Source organism: Phascolarctos cinereus, unplaced genomic scaffold (genome assembly GCF_003287225.1).
Source record: "Phascolarctos cinereus isolate Bilbo 61053 unplaced genomic scaffold, phaCin_HiC Scaffold_4;HRSCAF=312, whole genome shotgun sequence".
NCBI classification, from domain to species: Eukaryota; Metazoa; Chordata; class Mammalia; order Diprotodontia; family Phascolarctidae; genus Phascolarctos; species Phascolarctos cinereus.
The window spans coordinates 143,087,242-143,104,070 of NW_027555847.1; the positions used below are offsets into that span (position 1 = coordinate 143,087,242).

General features: G+C 38.0%; 1 protein-coding gene across 1 annotated transcript in view; it reads left to right on the top strand.

Annotated features, from left to right (window-relative positions):
- The first annotated feature begins 2,615 nt into the window (after positions 1-2,615).
- FRRS1L (ferric chelate reductase 1 like) overlaps positions 2,616-16,829 on the top strand; it is a 43,506-nt gene continuing 29,292 nt past the window's right edge. Inside the window, exons 1-2 of the mRNA XM_020995618.2 lie at positions 2,616-2,980; positions 16,198-16,282. Coding sequence (XP_020851277.1) covers positions 2,755-2,980; positions 16,198-16,282 — 311 coding nt within the window. The 5' untranslated portion in view covers positions 2,616-2,754. The remainder of the gene's footprint in view (positions 2,981-16,197; positions 16,283-16,829) is intronic.

Sequence of the window (16,829 nt, forward strand, 5' to 3'; positions counted from 1 at the left end):
TCCTTCCTCTGCCCCAATCTTTACCTGTACTTCTTTCAAAATTCTTTGCATGTGTTGGCTCTTCCATGATTTCTTTCCTGATCTTTCCAACCAGACATGATCTCTCTCTTCCCTCATAGCACTTATCCTCTTTTTATGGCATTTATCTTACAAGTTTAGGACTGAGGGTAGACAAGGTAAGTAGCTAACTCTAGAATATAGTACACAGCGGGTCACTGGGGAATAAGCCTTATGTTACTTTTTATGATTACATATATTTCTAATTCCAGAAAATCCTACTTTAAATGGCAGTTTTTTGCTTCTAACATAAATCAAGTTGCATTTGATATAGGGAAGGTGCAAAGCCTTGGGTAGATAAGCAAAATAGGCTTGCTTAGAAAGTAACAAATATGTCTAGTTATTTGTGAACTTATCCTCCTATCAGATTGTAAACTCCTTAATGGCAGGAATTATGTTTTATATGTCTTTATATTTCCCATAGAGAGGCAACATGATGTAATGGACATCAGCCATGTAAGCCATGAAGGAAGGCCTTCTTGGAAGGAAGGCCTTCAAATCCTGCCTCAGACACATACTGGCTATGTGACCCAGGGGAAGTGACTTAGCATTTTAGTGCTCCAGGAAACTCTTTAAGACTTTAGGCTGCACAAGTAGGTCTATATCCCAAAAGAGATTTTTTTTAAAAGGAAAAGGACCTATGTATGCAAAAATTTTTATTATTGGCAAAAAAACCAACAAACTGGAAATTGAGGGGATGACCATCAATTGGGGAATGGCTGAACAAGTTGTGGTATATGATTGTGATGGAATACTATTATAAGAAATGATGAGCAAGATGCTATCAGAAAAACCTGAAAAGACTTACATGAACTGATGCAAAGTGTAGGAGAACATTGTACACAGTAATAGCAATATTATAAGATGGTCAACTGTGAATGACTTAGCTATTCTCAGCAATACAGTGATCCAAGACAATCTCAAAGTACTCATGATGAAAAATGCTATCCATCTCCAGAGAAATAATTGAATATAGATCAAAGCATGCATTTTTAATTTTCTTGATTTTTCTTGGTTTTTCTTTTTTGGTCTATGTTTTCTTTTACAACATGACTAATATGGAAATGTTTTACATGACTACACATGCATAATCTATATCAAATTGCTTGCCAATTCAATAAGCAGAGTGGGGAGGGAGAGAATTCAGAACTCAGAATTTTAAAAATGAATGTTAAAAATTGTTTTTACATATAATTGAGGAAAAATAAAATGCTAAATAAAATTTTTAAAAAACTTTAGGCTGCATCGTAATTCCAGAGGACTCATGATAAAACATACACCCACCTCCTGACAGAGAGGTGATGATGTCTCAGAGTTCAGATTAAGACATTTTTTGTGGGGCGGGGGAGGGGAAAGGGGGGAATCTGTGGGAATCTGTTTTGCTTAACTATGCATATTTGTAACAGGAGTTTTTTTTCTTACTTTTTCTGTGGCAAGAGGTGGAAGATGGGAAGCAGAGTAAGCTTGTCTTCATTTGCAAATATGAGCCCTGTTTTTAAGGGACTCGAATTCTAATGGGAGAAGAAATTAACCTGCATTGGTAGAGGGAGTGCCCTCACCTAGGGAATATCTTATATCAGTGAAACCACTGGGCCTGCCCTTGTCTCTATTCTAATATTTCCCGAAGACCTAAGCAGTATATCCCACATAATAGCCACTTAGCAGATTCTTGTATAATTGAATTGATTTAAATAGAATAGAAGACAGGGAGAGTCCATATAGGGAAACTAACAGGCTCATTTTCTATCTAGCTCATTCTCAGACCATGAGGGAAACCACATTCTATTTCAATTTTACATTCATTTGCATCTGTAACTGTAACATCATTCTCACGACATGCATATACATATATGGTTATAAACTCCGAACTCCTACCACTAGATTTTCAATGTGGGTTATCCTTTGTGTATTCTGCAAGCAAATCCAGAAATGAAAGCATTTGCTAGATAGAATGGGATAAATTAAGATATTCAGATTATTCGAGAGTAGTTTTCAAGGGAAAAATAAATAAATGCATAATTTAACATCTCGTAATTTGCCTGAGCTGCTTCTTCTGAGCAGTAATTGAAAACAAGGTAACTGAAAACGTCATCTGCAAGGAAGCTATTTGGAGCAAACCTAAATGTTCCTTTAAAAAAAAAATCATTGAATATGCTGAAATAATTGTATTTAAAGAAAAATCAAAAAAAGACAAAAGAAAAATCATCTGCCACACATGCAATTTCAAATCCTTGAAACGTTTAGCTTTTGAAGGCTATTTTCCGCTTTCTTTTTTTTTTATCACAAAGCACGTTCGCAATGATTTTTCTTTTTTTGCACGCTTTTAGGACAAAACCTGGGTAGATTGACAGGTCTCTCAGTGACCGGTTTTATGCGGTAAATACGCCCCATTCCTTGGTTCCTTTGTGTTCAATCTGAATTTGCTAGGGAGGGATTTAGAAAAAAGGAGAGGGTATGAAGCAGAGGGAGCCCAGTGAGGAGGGGGGAGGAGGGACCGGGGGCGGGGGGATAAGGGAGGGGACCTGAGGAGGGAGAAGAAAGGCGAGGGGGCTGCGGCTGAGGCTGCGGCTGGGGCTGCGGCTGAGGCTGCGGCTGCGTCAGCGTTGCCTAGAGAGAGAGAAAGGCAGACAGAGCCCCGGAGCCGGTGCAGCCACCCGGCGGTACCAGCTCCTCGGCGGGCTCTTTTTCCTCGCTGCCATGATCCAACTGCCCCTGCTGCCCCTTCTACATTGCCTGGGCTGCAGCGCCTGGCTGCTGCTGCTGGCGGGGCCCATAGCCTCGTCGGCCAGCCCAGCCGACGACAGCGCCAGGAGAGGGGACTCCTCAAGCTCGGGGAGCGACGAAGTGCAGCGCCAGCCGCACGATTCGTCGTACGGCACCTTCGCCAGCGAGTTCTATGACCTTCGCTACTTGTCCGAGGAGGGTGAGGCTGCGGGTCCACGGTGGGGGGAATGGGGATGGGGATGGGGGGAATAAAAAGAGGAGAGCAGGACGCAGGGAATGAGGGGGGCTGGGAGTAAGGGATGGGGGGCTAGGAGAAGGAGATGGGGGTTGGGAGAAGGAGATGGGGGTGGGGAGACCACCCGGAGATCACCAGGGACAATGACCTGGGTGGGGGGGGAGCGGAGAAGGGGCAGAAGAGGGACTGGGATAAGGGGAGAGCTGGCCCCGGGGACCTCTGGCTGGGGGAATAGAGGAAAGAGATGTGCTACCAGGGGAGGGGAAAGGGGCAGATGGGAAGGAGTAGGTTAGTGGTACTGGGGATCAGATGCGCTTGGAGCCTCTGTTTCTCTCCCCCCTGCCTTGCTTTCTGTGCTGCGGCGGCGGAGGAGAAAGAGAGGGAGGATGTCGAGCCTAGAATCCTCTGCAGGATTGGCATGGATTGGTTGTTGTCTGGGCTAGCGACAGAGGCTGAGGAGCTAGCTCTAGCTGCACTGACTGAGCCCCACCCCCTTTCCGCAGCCCCCCCAGGGGGCGGTGCGGGAACTGAGGCTAGGTTCACTGCCAGTGTTCTCCCCAAGCCTAATCCAAGCTGCATTTTCATATCCCTTGCTATCAGGATCTTTGGGGAAAATAAAAATCCTATACCTTCCTTGAGCTGTTTTAAAACATCTCATTACAGTATCTTCTTAACATCATGTTGTCATTGTTTTCTCCCTTAGACATCAAATCATATCATCCTTCCCATGCTTCCAACCCCACCTCATCCCCTTTCCCACCAATTTTATCCAGCATTTTTACCCACCTTCGGTGTGTCCTGTCGTCATTCAGGGCTACCAACCCAGCCCTGTTCATCTAGTTGAGATTTCCTTTGTTTGGGTTTTCCCACTAGCGGAGTCTTTGAGAAGGTTGTTTGCCTCAGAGAGTGAGACCCAGCCTGCCCTCTTTATTATGTAAAAGGTATATCCATCTTTACCAAGAATATGGGCAACATTTAGTATTTCCCTGGAATCTTGAAAAATTCCTTGTCTATAAAATATGAAAGAAACAAATTTGAGGTTAAAATGTAGATTGTTGATAACAACAAAGGACATTGATAACCACAAATAATTATCAGAAACAGGTCCATTTCTGAAATTAATCAATAAATAGTTATATTCTATGGATTTAACACACTGCGAGGTGCTTTAGCATACCAAAGACGTGACGTGCATGGCATTGTTCTTATCCACCTAATTAGGGACTGAGACATACCCATAAAACGGTCTATGAACGTGACAAAATTGCATACATGTGATTTTAGGGGGAGGCCAGAACTGTGATTTCATAAGGGACTTCCAAGAAGGAAATTCCCTTTACTAATGTAGATTGGCATTTTTCTATAATTTATAGCTTTAGTTGCCAAAAAACTTAAATGATTTGCCCAGACTGATAATTGTATAATACAGGTAATAGTGAAAAGAACAAAAACATCAGTGTGGACCGGATTAGGAAAGGATTCAAACAGAATATAGGATTGGAGTGAGACATAAGGAATATAGGCTGTTAATGAACAAACAGGATTGGAAAATTCATTTCAGGGAGGTAGAACAACATGAGCAAACACTGGAAGCAGGTATGAAGTGATATGTGATGGGGAGGGAGGGATGCGGAGGGAGGCGGTATACAGAACAAGGAGGGGCTCCTGGCTGGTATGATCCGTTAGTGTTAGAGAATGGTGGGAAATCATTTGGATATGAATACGGCCTCGAAAAGGCAGAAGGCTGTGGATTGAGAGGATTTGGTAAACTGTTGGAAGCCATTTTAGGTTCTTGTTTAGGGGATTGACACGTACAAAGTAGTATTTGAGAAAGAATAATCCTGCAGCAGTGTGTGAGCAGAATTGGAGGAGAATGGAGACTGGAGTCAGAAATACCAGTTAGGAAGCTCTTGGATTATTCTAGGTTCAACTTATTTTTTGGCGATTTCTTTTTCTTGCACTTTATTCAAGGGCAATAGGTACAGGTGATAAGAGAGAGAATTCCAAGCATGGGGAACAGCTTATGCAAAATCATGGAGCTGGAATGTCATATGTGGGGGACAGGAAGAAAGCCAGTTGAACTAAAATGTATTTGAAGAAGAGTGATGTATAATCATCCTGGAAAGATAGGTTGGAACCGGATTATAAAGGACCTTAAATGCCAGATTAACCAGTTTCCAAGGCAACAAGGCAAGAAGGCAAGCATTTATTAAATGCTAACTACAGCTAGATCCTGATTAGCCCTGAAGTGTTTGCTTTATTCTGACTTCAGATTTGCACTGCATATTTCAACTGGTACCATTTGTCATATTTTACATAATTATAAGTTCTAATAATACAAATTCAAATACATATGACCACTTCAGGTGATTCATTATTTATACTAATCAGGATCTAGCTGTATATGCCAGGGACTGTACTAAGCACTGAGGATAGGAATACAAGCAAAAACAAAGACAATTCCTGCCTTTAGTGGGCTTACATTCTAAGGAGGGAACATAGCACACAAAAGGGAGATGAAAAGGTGGGAAAGTGGAAATGAAGGGGGAAGGTGTCTGCATGGCATAGGATGAAGAACTAACCAATGGGAGAAGAGAGCCAGCATGGCAAAGAGATGTTCCAGTACGAAGAGATCCTAGCGCTGAGGAAAGTTCCAGGGTAAGGCATGGTGGCATAGTCTAGTAAGCTAGAATCAGAGGTGGGAGGGCATTTTTTAAGTATCTCCTTTGTGCCAGACACTGTGATGGGCACTAAGGATACAAAGACAGAAATGAAATAGGCCCTACCCTCAAGGGTTTGTTGGGGGAAACAAATGTGTATACATATAAGTGTACACAAAATACATACAAAATAATTGAAATTTCATTTCAGAAGAAGGCACAAACATCTGGTGGGATCAGGAAAGGCCTCTGCTGGAGGTTGAAACTTGAGCTGAGCTTTGATGGAAAATTGATATTCTGAGACGTTGTAATGAGGAGGGAGGACATTCTAGGTTTGACAAATAGCTTATGAAAAGATATGGAGTTGAGATGTCAGTTGTGAGGAATAGAAAAGGAGGCCAATTTGGCTGGAATGTAGAATATTTGAAAGAGAATATTATATAATCAACCTAGAAAGATAGAGTGGAACCAGATTGTGAGGCAATTTAAGTGCCAAACACAGAAATTTGTATTTGATCCTAGAGACAAAAGGCAGGCCCTAGAGCTTCCTGAGAAGGGGAATGACATAGTCAGGCCTGCACTACTTGGCAGCTGTGTGCATGGAGAAGGAAGAGACCAGAAGCCAAGACCAGTTAGGAAGCTATAACAATAGTCTAGGTGAAGGGCAGCTAGGTGCTGCAGTAGATAGAGCACCAGCCCTGGATTCAGGAGGACCTGAGTTTAAATCCAGCCTCAGACACCTAACACTTAACTAATTGTGTGACCCTGGGCAAGTCACTTAACCCCACTGCCTAGCCGCCCCCTGAAAAGAGGAAGAAACAATGAGCAGAGAAATAGAACATTCCACTAAATGTAAATGAATTTAATTCCACAACTAAACAAAAAAGATTTGAGAATTTAAAAAAAATACATTATTTGCAGGAAACTCAATTTTTAAAAGTCATTCATTCTAACTATAAATTAAAAAGATGGGCCAAAATTTGCTTAATGCAGCTAAAACTGCCTTCAAAATGTTTTTTTAATTACTAATAAAAAGGTATATGCAATTGTAGTCAGTGGAGCAGGATATAGATTTAGAGCTTGAAGATAACCATAGTAGGCATGCAACCTAACCCCTTCATTTTATTTACTTTTACACAAATTTTTACACTTTAAAAATTATAATCAAATTTTATTTTTTAAATTACCATGCATTTATTTTTCTCTCTTCTACATCTCCTCCTTTCCCATACTGGGGTGGGGTGGGGGAATAAAAGAAAAACAAACACTTTCAATAAATATGCATAGTCAAGTAAAACAAATTCCCACATTGACCATATCAAAAAATATGTATTTCATTCTACATATTAATTCATCACTATCCAGAAGCAGGTCATATTCTTTATCATTGGTCCTCTGGAATCATGATTGGTCACTGCATTAGTCAGAGTTCTTAAATCTTTTGTAATTGTTCATTTTTGAAATTTTTCTCCTGGTTCTGCTCACTTCAATCTGCATCAGTTTATACAAGTCTTCCCAGGCTTCTCTAAACCCATCTCTTCCATCATTTCTTGTAACATAATAGTGTTCCATTACATTACATATGCCATTATTTGTTCAACCATTCCCCGATTGATCAACCCTTTCACTTTAGAGATGAGGAGACTGAGGACCAGAGAGATGGAAGCATCATGGTATAATGGAAATAGCAATGGATTTGGAATCACAGCACCTGAGTTCAAATTCTGGCTCTGATCCTTAATGTCTGTTTGGTGTAGGAGAAGTCAACTTTTTTGGCCTCGATTACTTCATTTATAAAATGATGGGGTTAAATTAGATAAAAGTTACATCCCTTCCAGTCTTTGATTATGTGATTTCTATGAAAGGATCTATAAAATAGGAAATGTAGATGCTCTGATTTCAAATCACAGAATCTCTGAGTTGGAAAGTATCTCAGAGGTTATCTAATCATGCCTGAACAAGAATCCACTCTACAATATACCTTACAAGTTGTACAACCTTTTCCTGAAGACCTCTAGTGAGTGGGAACCCACTTCCTACTAAAGCAGCCCATCCCACTTGTGAATAGTTCTCATTATTATGAGCAAGTTTTTCCTTGTGGCAAGCCTAAATTTGCCTCAGCTCATTGCTCCTAATACTGTCCCCTAGAACCAAATAGAATAAGTTAAATTTCTCTTTCATATGACCATAGACTTTCACATACTTGGGGATAACTATATTGTACCTTCTCACTTTTCTTAAGTCTTCTCTTCTTTAGACTAAGCATCTTCAGTTCCTTCAACCAATCCTCCTACAGCAAGAGGCCTTAATCATCATAGATGTCTTCCTGGGGATGGTCTCCCATTTACAAATGTCCTTTAAATATGATAACTAGGACTGGACACTATACTCCAGAAGCAGTCTGATCAGTGCAGAATACAAAGCAACTATCACCTCTCTAGATCTAGACACTGTGCCTCTCAATGCAACCTAAGATTATATTAGCTTTTTTTAAAACTTCAATATCATACTATTAATATTATTGAGATTATTGTCCACCAAAACACCTAGATCTTTTTCATATGAATCACTTTTCAATCATGTCTCTCCCATCTTGTGTTTGTGAAGTTGATTTTTTGGATCAAAGTGTAAAACTTTACATTTATTCCCTAAATTTCATGAAAGTTATTTATTAGATTCAGTTCATGTTCTAGCCTGTAGAGATAATTTTGGATCCTGACTCTATGTGTTTATTATCTCTCTTAGTTTTGTGACATCTGCAAATTTGATAAGCATGCTATCTGTGCCTTCATTCAAATCATTCTTAGAAATGGTAAATAGTATAGAGCCAAGGATAGATCCCTGAGCCATTTCTGGTGACTTCTTTTCAAGTTATCCTTGAATTATTTTTCAAAAAGAAATTTACTTCCTTGCATTTAACTCTCTAAATCACCTCATTTACTACCTATACTTTTTGCATTTGTGTAAATACATTTGTAGCTATGGGTTTCATTGCTGGCTCCTTTCTTAGATTTCCTTGTCTTTGAATATGGGGATGTCTGTCCTGTAATTCTTCATTCTACATTGTAACTACTCTCTATAGTATCTAGCTTGGTAGATAAACATAGGCAATTTTCTCCCTCCTCCTTCCATTTCTTTATAAGTTGCTTTGGATTTGATTTTTTATATTCTAAATAAATACTTTTTTAACCATTCTTTGTTAGCTACACTCCACCTTGCCCAAGAACCTAACATTCCTATATTTTAATTCATGGTCCAGACATAACAAACCCATTTTCAGATACCATCTGCTTAGCCAAAATTTTCTTTTCTTTTCTTTTCTTTGATATGCAGCAATAACTAAAATAGTACCTATATCCTAAAGTCTCAGGTTTCTTGCCCAAGACTTCATAGTACTTAGCAACATTCTCTGGATTGCTTCTAGCATGATTATTTTTGCCCATATGAATCACCTGAAATGAATAGTAGTCATCTAGTTTTACAAGTCTTGAGAAGTTCTCCACCGTAATCAGGCTATATGGATAGAGAAGGAAAATAAAGAAGACTTTCTTATTATTGTCAGGTCAACATATATCTGTCTTAAGACCCTTTCAGCAAAGAGTCACTAATCCCTACCATTTGTCTATTTTTCTCTTCACTTTTATTACATCACTTCATGGAAAACACACAGCACCTCTCTCCTCAGAGGGTCTAGCTCTTCAGGAAGAGCCTAATGTCTATCACTTAGCTCCAAGTACTCAGTGGTCCTTCATTTTCATCTCTGTGTAACATTCTCCCACTCTCGTTAATACCCATTTGACAAGATTCCCCTTTATCATATTAAATCACTTTCTTTTTTTGGTTTTTGAAGCCCTTCTTCTATTTTTTAAATTCACTCACAATCTGGAGAGTGGAATCCTACTTTACATTTTCTTCTGAGAGGGAGAGCAGCCTACATTTTGGACATAGATAAGAGTTACTTGGTAGCGGCAGAAAGATAGAGTACATTCTGCAAATCCCATTGCATATTTCTCCCTGCCTTCCATGCTTCCAGGACTTTGTCAAACTAATAGTTCTTGTAGTTGACTTCCTTATAGAACTGAAAATAATAATGGTAATAAAAACTGAAGATAATGATACCAAGTATTACTTCCCCCAAAAAGACAATTTGTGGTGATGTAAAGCAATGAAATAATCTGGAAAGATAATATGGACACATATGATCAAAAGGAGAGAAAGACATTTCTCTTTCTCTCCAGAAGTGACTCTTTTTAAAAAGATTATTTTTACATATATTGTATGTATTTATATATATTTTTGTTTTTACATCACCTACGTTTCCAACTGTATCACTCTCCACCTCCCATAGAACTATCCCTTATAATAAAGGAGGGAAAAGGAAAAAAAAGGTTTAGCAAAATTAACCAACATACCAAAAAAGTGTGGCATTTTATGCAGTATTCCATACCTATGATCCCCCACCTTTGCAAAGAAGCAGGAGGATGTGCTTTCTCTCATTTCTTCTTCAGCCAAGTGTGGTCATAATAATTTCATAGCATGTAGCTTCAGTTTTTTAAGTTTTTTTTTAATTTATGTTGTTGTAATCATTATATGTAATATATGTGTGTAAATGTATATATATGCATATATTTACACACAAAATTTTCCTTTTCTGCCTACTTCACCAAAAGTGACTGTAATTAGAAACATAGGGTTAGATAATAGACTTATTGTTTCATTAGTATAGGTATTTCCCAAAGAAATATTTCAATAGTTTTGTAATCTCATCAATGTGGGTATTCACTCCAATGTTGCAGATTGCAACCCATCCACTCTTTATCATCCTGTGTAACTCATCCATGTCCTCCCATAAATCCTCCGTTAAAGATTGCACGACATACTGAGACCTCCCTCCAGACCTTAATATCAGTATATGACAGGGCACCATGCAGGTTGTGCATCTGTTTTCCCTCATACTCTCTACATGACCATTCACTTTCTTTTCCAAGGATAGATCTCATGGATAGTATCCTTTAGGCCACTTCTTGCATGCAAGTTGTCAGTGGTAATATGATACAACCTGTTTATACTCACTATACATCTCTCCTTTGCCCTCCGGATCACCTGCAATTTTGACTCTTTAGATGTTGTAGTATTCCCTGATTTGTCAACATCTAGCATCACCATAAAAATAGTGATAATAAAAAAGAGGGGGTATTTTTTAGGGAAAAGCTTTTGGCCATTGAACATGCTGAGAAATTTCCCCAAACAAATCTAGTTCATTCTCTTCCTGCAATTGAATTCTGGTCCCAGATCATCATCCATCTGCCATATATGTCCATGATATACATATTGATGAACCATCTAAATGGACTATCCATCTAACTGTGTATCATAGACTGAAAATTAGGCATTCTTCATCCACTTGATTTTTCCTATATGGGTTGTTAGACCAAACTTATTTTGAGTGACTGTCAATATTATTTAGGAGACTTTGTAGTGTTCCAGGATGTGATACAATCAGCACAATATCATCCTCAAACAGGAACATCTGGAGGACTTCACCATCTCTAAGGAATCTCTCTTCTACTTGGACTCTTTCCTGGACATAGTCCATGAAAATGGCAAACATTTTTGGTGAGCATATGACTCCCTATTTTGTTCTACTCTTGATATTAATAACCAGAGCATTATTTTAAGAAGTTATTTTGTGGTTACATCTATTAAAGTATCATGTATGCACTTAACATATGCATAGGAGACATCTTGTTGGTGAAGAGCCTTTAAAATAATTAAATGATTGTCAACAAAAAATAAATACGATGGTACTTTGTATTTGCTGCACCTTCCTGTCAAGTGTGTCATGTGGTCTGCTACAGTATATAATTTGCTAAAGCCTGCCTATTCCCATTTCATATTTGCATCTCAGATATCATGGATACATGTAGATCATTTTCATGAAAATGTTTTAGTGATGGAAAGTAGGCATATGGATCATTAGTTATTATCTTCTCAATTGCCCTTCTAGGTAGTAGTATTGTCCATATTTTTTTTCCAATCATTGTGTCTTCCCCTTTTTCAAATGTCTTGAGAATTGATCCCTCAATGCCCTCAAAATTTTGCTGCTTCCATCACAGATATCCTTTGTATATTACATCTGCACCAACCACTCTTTCCATTTTCATTTTCTTTAGTAACATTGCTACTTCTTCATTTAGCACATCAGGGATTGTGGTGTTAGCGTTCAGATGTAGTTGTTCCACTTTCATTGATGAAGGAAATTGTTATAGGAAATTTGATATTTTCCACATTTCAGCTGTTTGTTGTTCTTCCAGTTTCATCTTTAAATACTCTTTGGATGATCTGGAGTAACTGGGCCTCACACCAACTCTCTGAAAATTTGATTTTCCTTCCAATACTTCTAGACGTTTTATCTGGGGATACTGACATAATCTTCCACTAACTCTTCCTTAAGGTTTAGTGAATGGCATTATATTTTAAACCAGTGTTGCCCTTGGCCACCACATTTCTCTACTTGATAAGGAAACCAAGTACTTATTGAATGAGGCTCTTTTAGCCTTTTCATTTTGAAAATTGTTTTACATCATTTAAATTTTCACAATAAAGAATAATAGCTCATGTCATTGACTTTTTCTTTGTCTCTTTCCCATTTTTCAGCATCAATAATTTGATTGAAGAGTTCAGATTTAAACTGTATTAATTGCATGCCATAACTCCTTATCTTCATCTTTTTTGTCAAATATTAATTTTGATCTTTGCTCCAACAAGTCAATGGTCTAACTGTACACAGATGGATGACTTAGAAATGACTCCCATATTGGTATATAATTCCTTGTCTGTTAAGATACAGCCATTTCATTGGGGGTGGGAGGGGAGTTTACCATGTCCAATACCTTCTAATTGTCTGCTAACAGAAAGCTTTCATGACATATAGACCTTTTGATTTTATGAATTTTGCAAGCTTTTGACCCTTTTCATGTCTATCTTGGGCCATTTTTTCCAACTTTTTTTATCTGCTCCTTATGTCCATCTTCACATCTAAAATGCCAAGTATTAGCATATACATTGATTTTATTTGGAGGCTCTTACTTTTTCATAGAATTTTCTGCCTCCTCATTTCAACAACAAATATTAGTACATAAGCTAAAGTTATCTTCAGTTATCTTCACTGTCATCTTTTTGTTCATTTCCATCATGAGCACTGCAAAGACAGATGACTAAGAAGCCCATGAAAGGATATTTCTTGATGCCTTTGGACATAACACCTCTAGTTCATTTATTTGCCTCTCCAAGTTCTCCCAGGAGAACTTGTGAGCCATATTCATTTTAGCCGCAACTTCCTTATATCTTTTGGAGTTTTTATAATAGTAATATCAGTATGATTAAGTTTCTCCAGTAGTATGTTGATTTGTCATTTTTTAGACAAGAATCTCATATCTAAATTACTAATATTTGATACTCTATTACAATAGAATAATATTATAATATTTGTAGTGGCCTAAAAATTATGATTCTTAGCACCCTCTGGCCCTTTCTGGCCACACCACCAAAGTGCTACAGAATCAGAAGCGCCCAAGACAGAGCTATTTTGTATTTTCCTTTGTTTCATGAGTTGCCATGGACAAAAAATTCATCATTATGTGGACAGCCTGTTGGTAATGAGCCTTTACATACTTATCTATGCTGGTCCTCAAACAGAAGACACAGTCTGTCACTGGGACTGTGCTCAAAGCCTTTTTCCGGCATGATAGAGACTGCCAAGGAGGCACTCTGCTGTCATAGCCTTCAAGAATATGGTGTTAATGATCATGCCACAGTTTAATCTCAGAGTGGAACAAGACAGAAAAATAACACAGATAATGGCATAGAATTTTGTCAGCAACAAAACTGTGGTGTTTCAGTACACCAGAAACAAAGGGAAAGACCATCACTGAATCATAGTTTTATGAACTGAGCTATTTAAAACAAAGCATTGTAAGTAAAACAATGCATATAAAATACCACTGAGATGAATTCTAAATATGTTAAAACATAATGAGAAATGAAAGCTCAATATGATTCACATATATAATGTAAAAAGTGGCTCATTTTTTGTTCCTTTCTATCTTTACATGAACAAGATCAGAAAAATAATTCTATGAGGGGTTTTTTAAAGCTTGACTCTAAGATAATTAGAGAATAAAGGCAGCAGGGAGAGGAAAGAAACTAGATACTAAAATTCTATTAACAGAATAAGAAAGGATAAGAAAATAGGACAGATCAGCCCAGGTGGGTGACAGTACTAGTTATAACGTACAATAAAACTCGACAAGTAGATTATTGAGTTACAAAACAAAGTATTATGTGAAGTCTGAGGAGGAAGGTTATAATTGTCCCAGGGTTGGGGTGGAGAGGTACAGGGAGGAAGAAGGGCTCAGAAGGAACAGGAAAGGCTTTTTGGAAGAGACAGCTCTTGAGCTGAACTTTAAGAGAGTGATAGAATCTAAAAGGCAAGGAGGGAGAAAAACATCATTCCAGGCCTACAGAACAGTGTGGGCAAAGGTACAGATGTTGAAGAGTATAGCTAATGTTCAGAGGGTACACAGTAGTCTAGATTTGCTGAAGCATAGAGGTAAGGTGATGCCAGTTTATAGAATATCTTGTATATCACATTGAGAGGTTGGAACTTTACTTGGCCAGGCAATAGGGAGCCCACGAAAATTTCTGAGCATAGGAATAACATGACCACTGTTATGTTAAGAAAGATTAGTCTGGCAGAAAGATTATTCTGACTAATCATGTTCACTTGTTTGAAGATTCATAAGTATGTAAATTTAAGTCATTAAGGCATCATTTCAAGGGATAGATGAAGAGGAAAAAAATGAGTCAGATGCTAAAATGATGTAGGGAGATGGAAAGAGGACTTAAAAGGTGGGAGGCAATGGCAGCTATGCTATTATGATGAATATAAAGATAAGTGGTATATATTTGCAATGCAAAGTAGAGAGAAGGGTGAGGAATCTGTGATATAATCAGTCAATCAACAAGCATTTATTATGTGCATTTTATGTGCCAGATGCTGTGCTAAAAGCTCAGAACAAAAGAAAAGCAAAAACACAGTACCTGTCCTCATGGAGTTCACAATCTAATAGAGTGCCACATAAGATTAATAAGATTTCCCCCTAAGGCAAAAGGCAACGAGAAGGCCAAAATCTTGATGAAATAGAATAGTAGAAGATAGAGGGCTATTCAGGAAAACCATATTTTTCCACTTGAGTGAGGACATGGAGGAAACTCTTCAAATCCAATAGCATTATGCTTTTTGATTTAAAAATTAAATTATTTAAATTATTTAAAAATTAAAAATATCTTATGCTGAAAATGTTTCTGGTAGTCTTATGCCAGATGAGCAGAGTAAAGAGTTTTTCTTCTACATCCCTTAAGCACCACAAAATAATTTGAATTCTTGAGATAGCTTTAGAGTCCACTTTGGCTTTTCCAAATCTCAACAAGATTGGACTTTTCTTTGGCCAACTCTGATCTAGAACCACACTACTTTAAAGGCATTAACTGCCTTAGAAAGAACTTTTTTTTTTTTGCTTGGGGATTTCCACATACCTGACTGGCTATGTACAGCTGTTGGACCTTGTGAACAACAAATGAAATATTAACTATTGTTCCTTATTGTTAAAGAGCTATCACATCCCAACTTTAAGCATATGGGGCTTCTTATATAATTAAAGATGTAACAAATGGAGAGGAAGGCAGAACAAAAAAGGGACCTTCCCGTGCTTTTTTTTTTATCCTTGAAGGCAAAAGATGTTCAGTTTAAAAATATGTGCATATATATTTTTATCTAAAACGTATGGGATTCCCTGTAATGCCTGGCCAAAAGGAAAGGATATTTAGAAAGATTACTGATTTAGCACTTTCTTTAAAAAGCTTCTCAATCTTGAAATCACTGGATTACTGTATGGCAGGATCTGTCCCTGCTTTGTTCGAGTTTACACTTTCCACTGAAAGTGAGACTGACACAAAATTGCTAAGTTTCCTAGGAATATAAGAGAAATGGGCCTTTCCCACCCTACTGAATGCTTTCCTTCAGAAGGGCAAGGTACACTAACTCTTCATGGAACCATGACCCAGCCATATAGACAATGTGTCCTGCCTGAGGAAAGCCTTCACATAAGCCTCCATCTGCAGCAAGTGTATTCATTGGCTCTTTTCCATATCTATGCTCTTTTTGGGGTAGAGATATCATATGGTAGGGCATACTCTGCCTTTATACACTAGTGCATGGCCTATGTGTATAGGTAAATCTATTTGTATGGAAGGCTGAGCCAACCAGTGCATTTGTTGCACTTCCTTTCCTCTCTCATCCCTGTTATAGAGAGAATTAGACTAATTAAAGTTAGAAGGTCTGGACATTTCTAGATGTTTGTGTGGTGGTGCATAGAAATTATATTTTCAAAATAAGTGCTTTTTGAAAAGGCCATCACTGTACTTACGATATTCTAACAAATATTTATTCTGATTGTCCAGGTTATCCTTTCCCTACTGCTCCTCCTGTGGACCCATTTGCCAAAATCAAAGTGGATGACTGTGGAAAGACTAAGGGGTGCTTTAGGTTTGTAGTACAAAAAAAATTTAAGGTTGTAAAATATATTGATTTTCCAAATATTGTTTCAATTGAATGTATAATCTATATATGAATACTTGTGACCTATGGCTATTCAATATGACTATAATCAATCAATTTTTATTACTGTGCTAAAAGGGTAGGGGGAAGTAGAGTATGAAGCATGATTCCTGGCTTCAAGAAATTCGCAAGGTAGGTGGGGAGAGAAGGACTAACACAATGAACAAATTAGGTAATAGTACACAACATGATAACAGCACATAAAATTAAGTTAAAAATTGTATGGCGTAGGCAAGAAGTGTCCATCTTCGAACATTTAGGTATTGAGTTCCATTAGATAGCTGCAGATGTAGGGCGCGAGCTCCAAAGCGTGGATGGAATGAGAAATAAATGGACTAGGGAAGTACTCACATAACACAGTACCTTGTACATAATGAAAACTCAATAAATATTAGTTAAATGAATTAATGAACTTAGTGAGACAGAGGAGAAAGAGAAGTCAGAGAGAGAGCAATAGGAGAGGTATGAGAAGTAT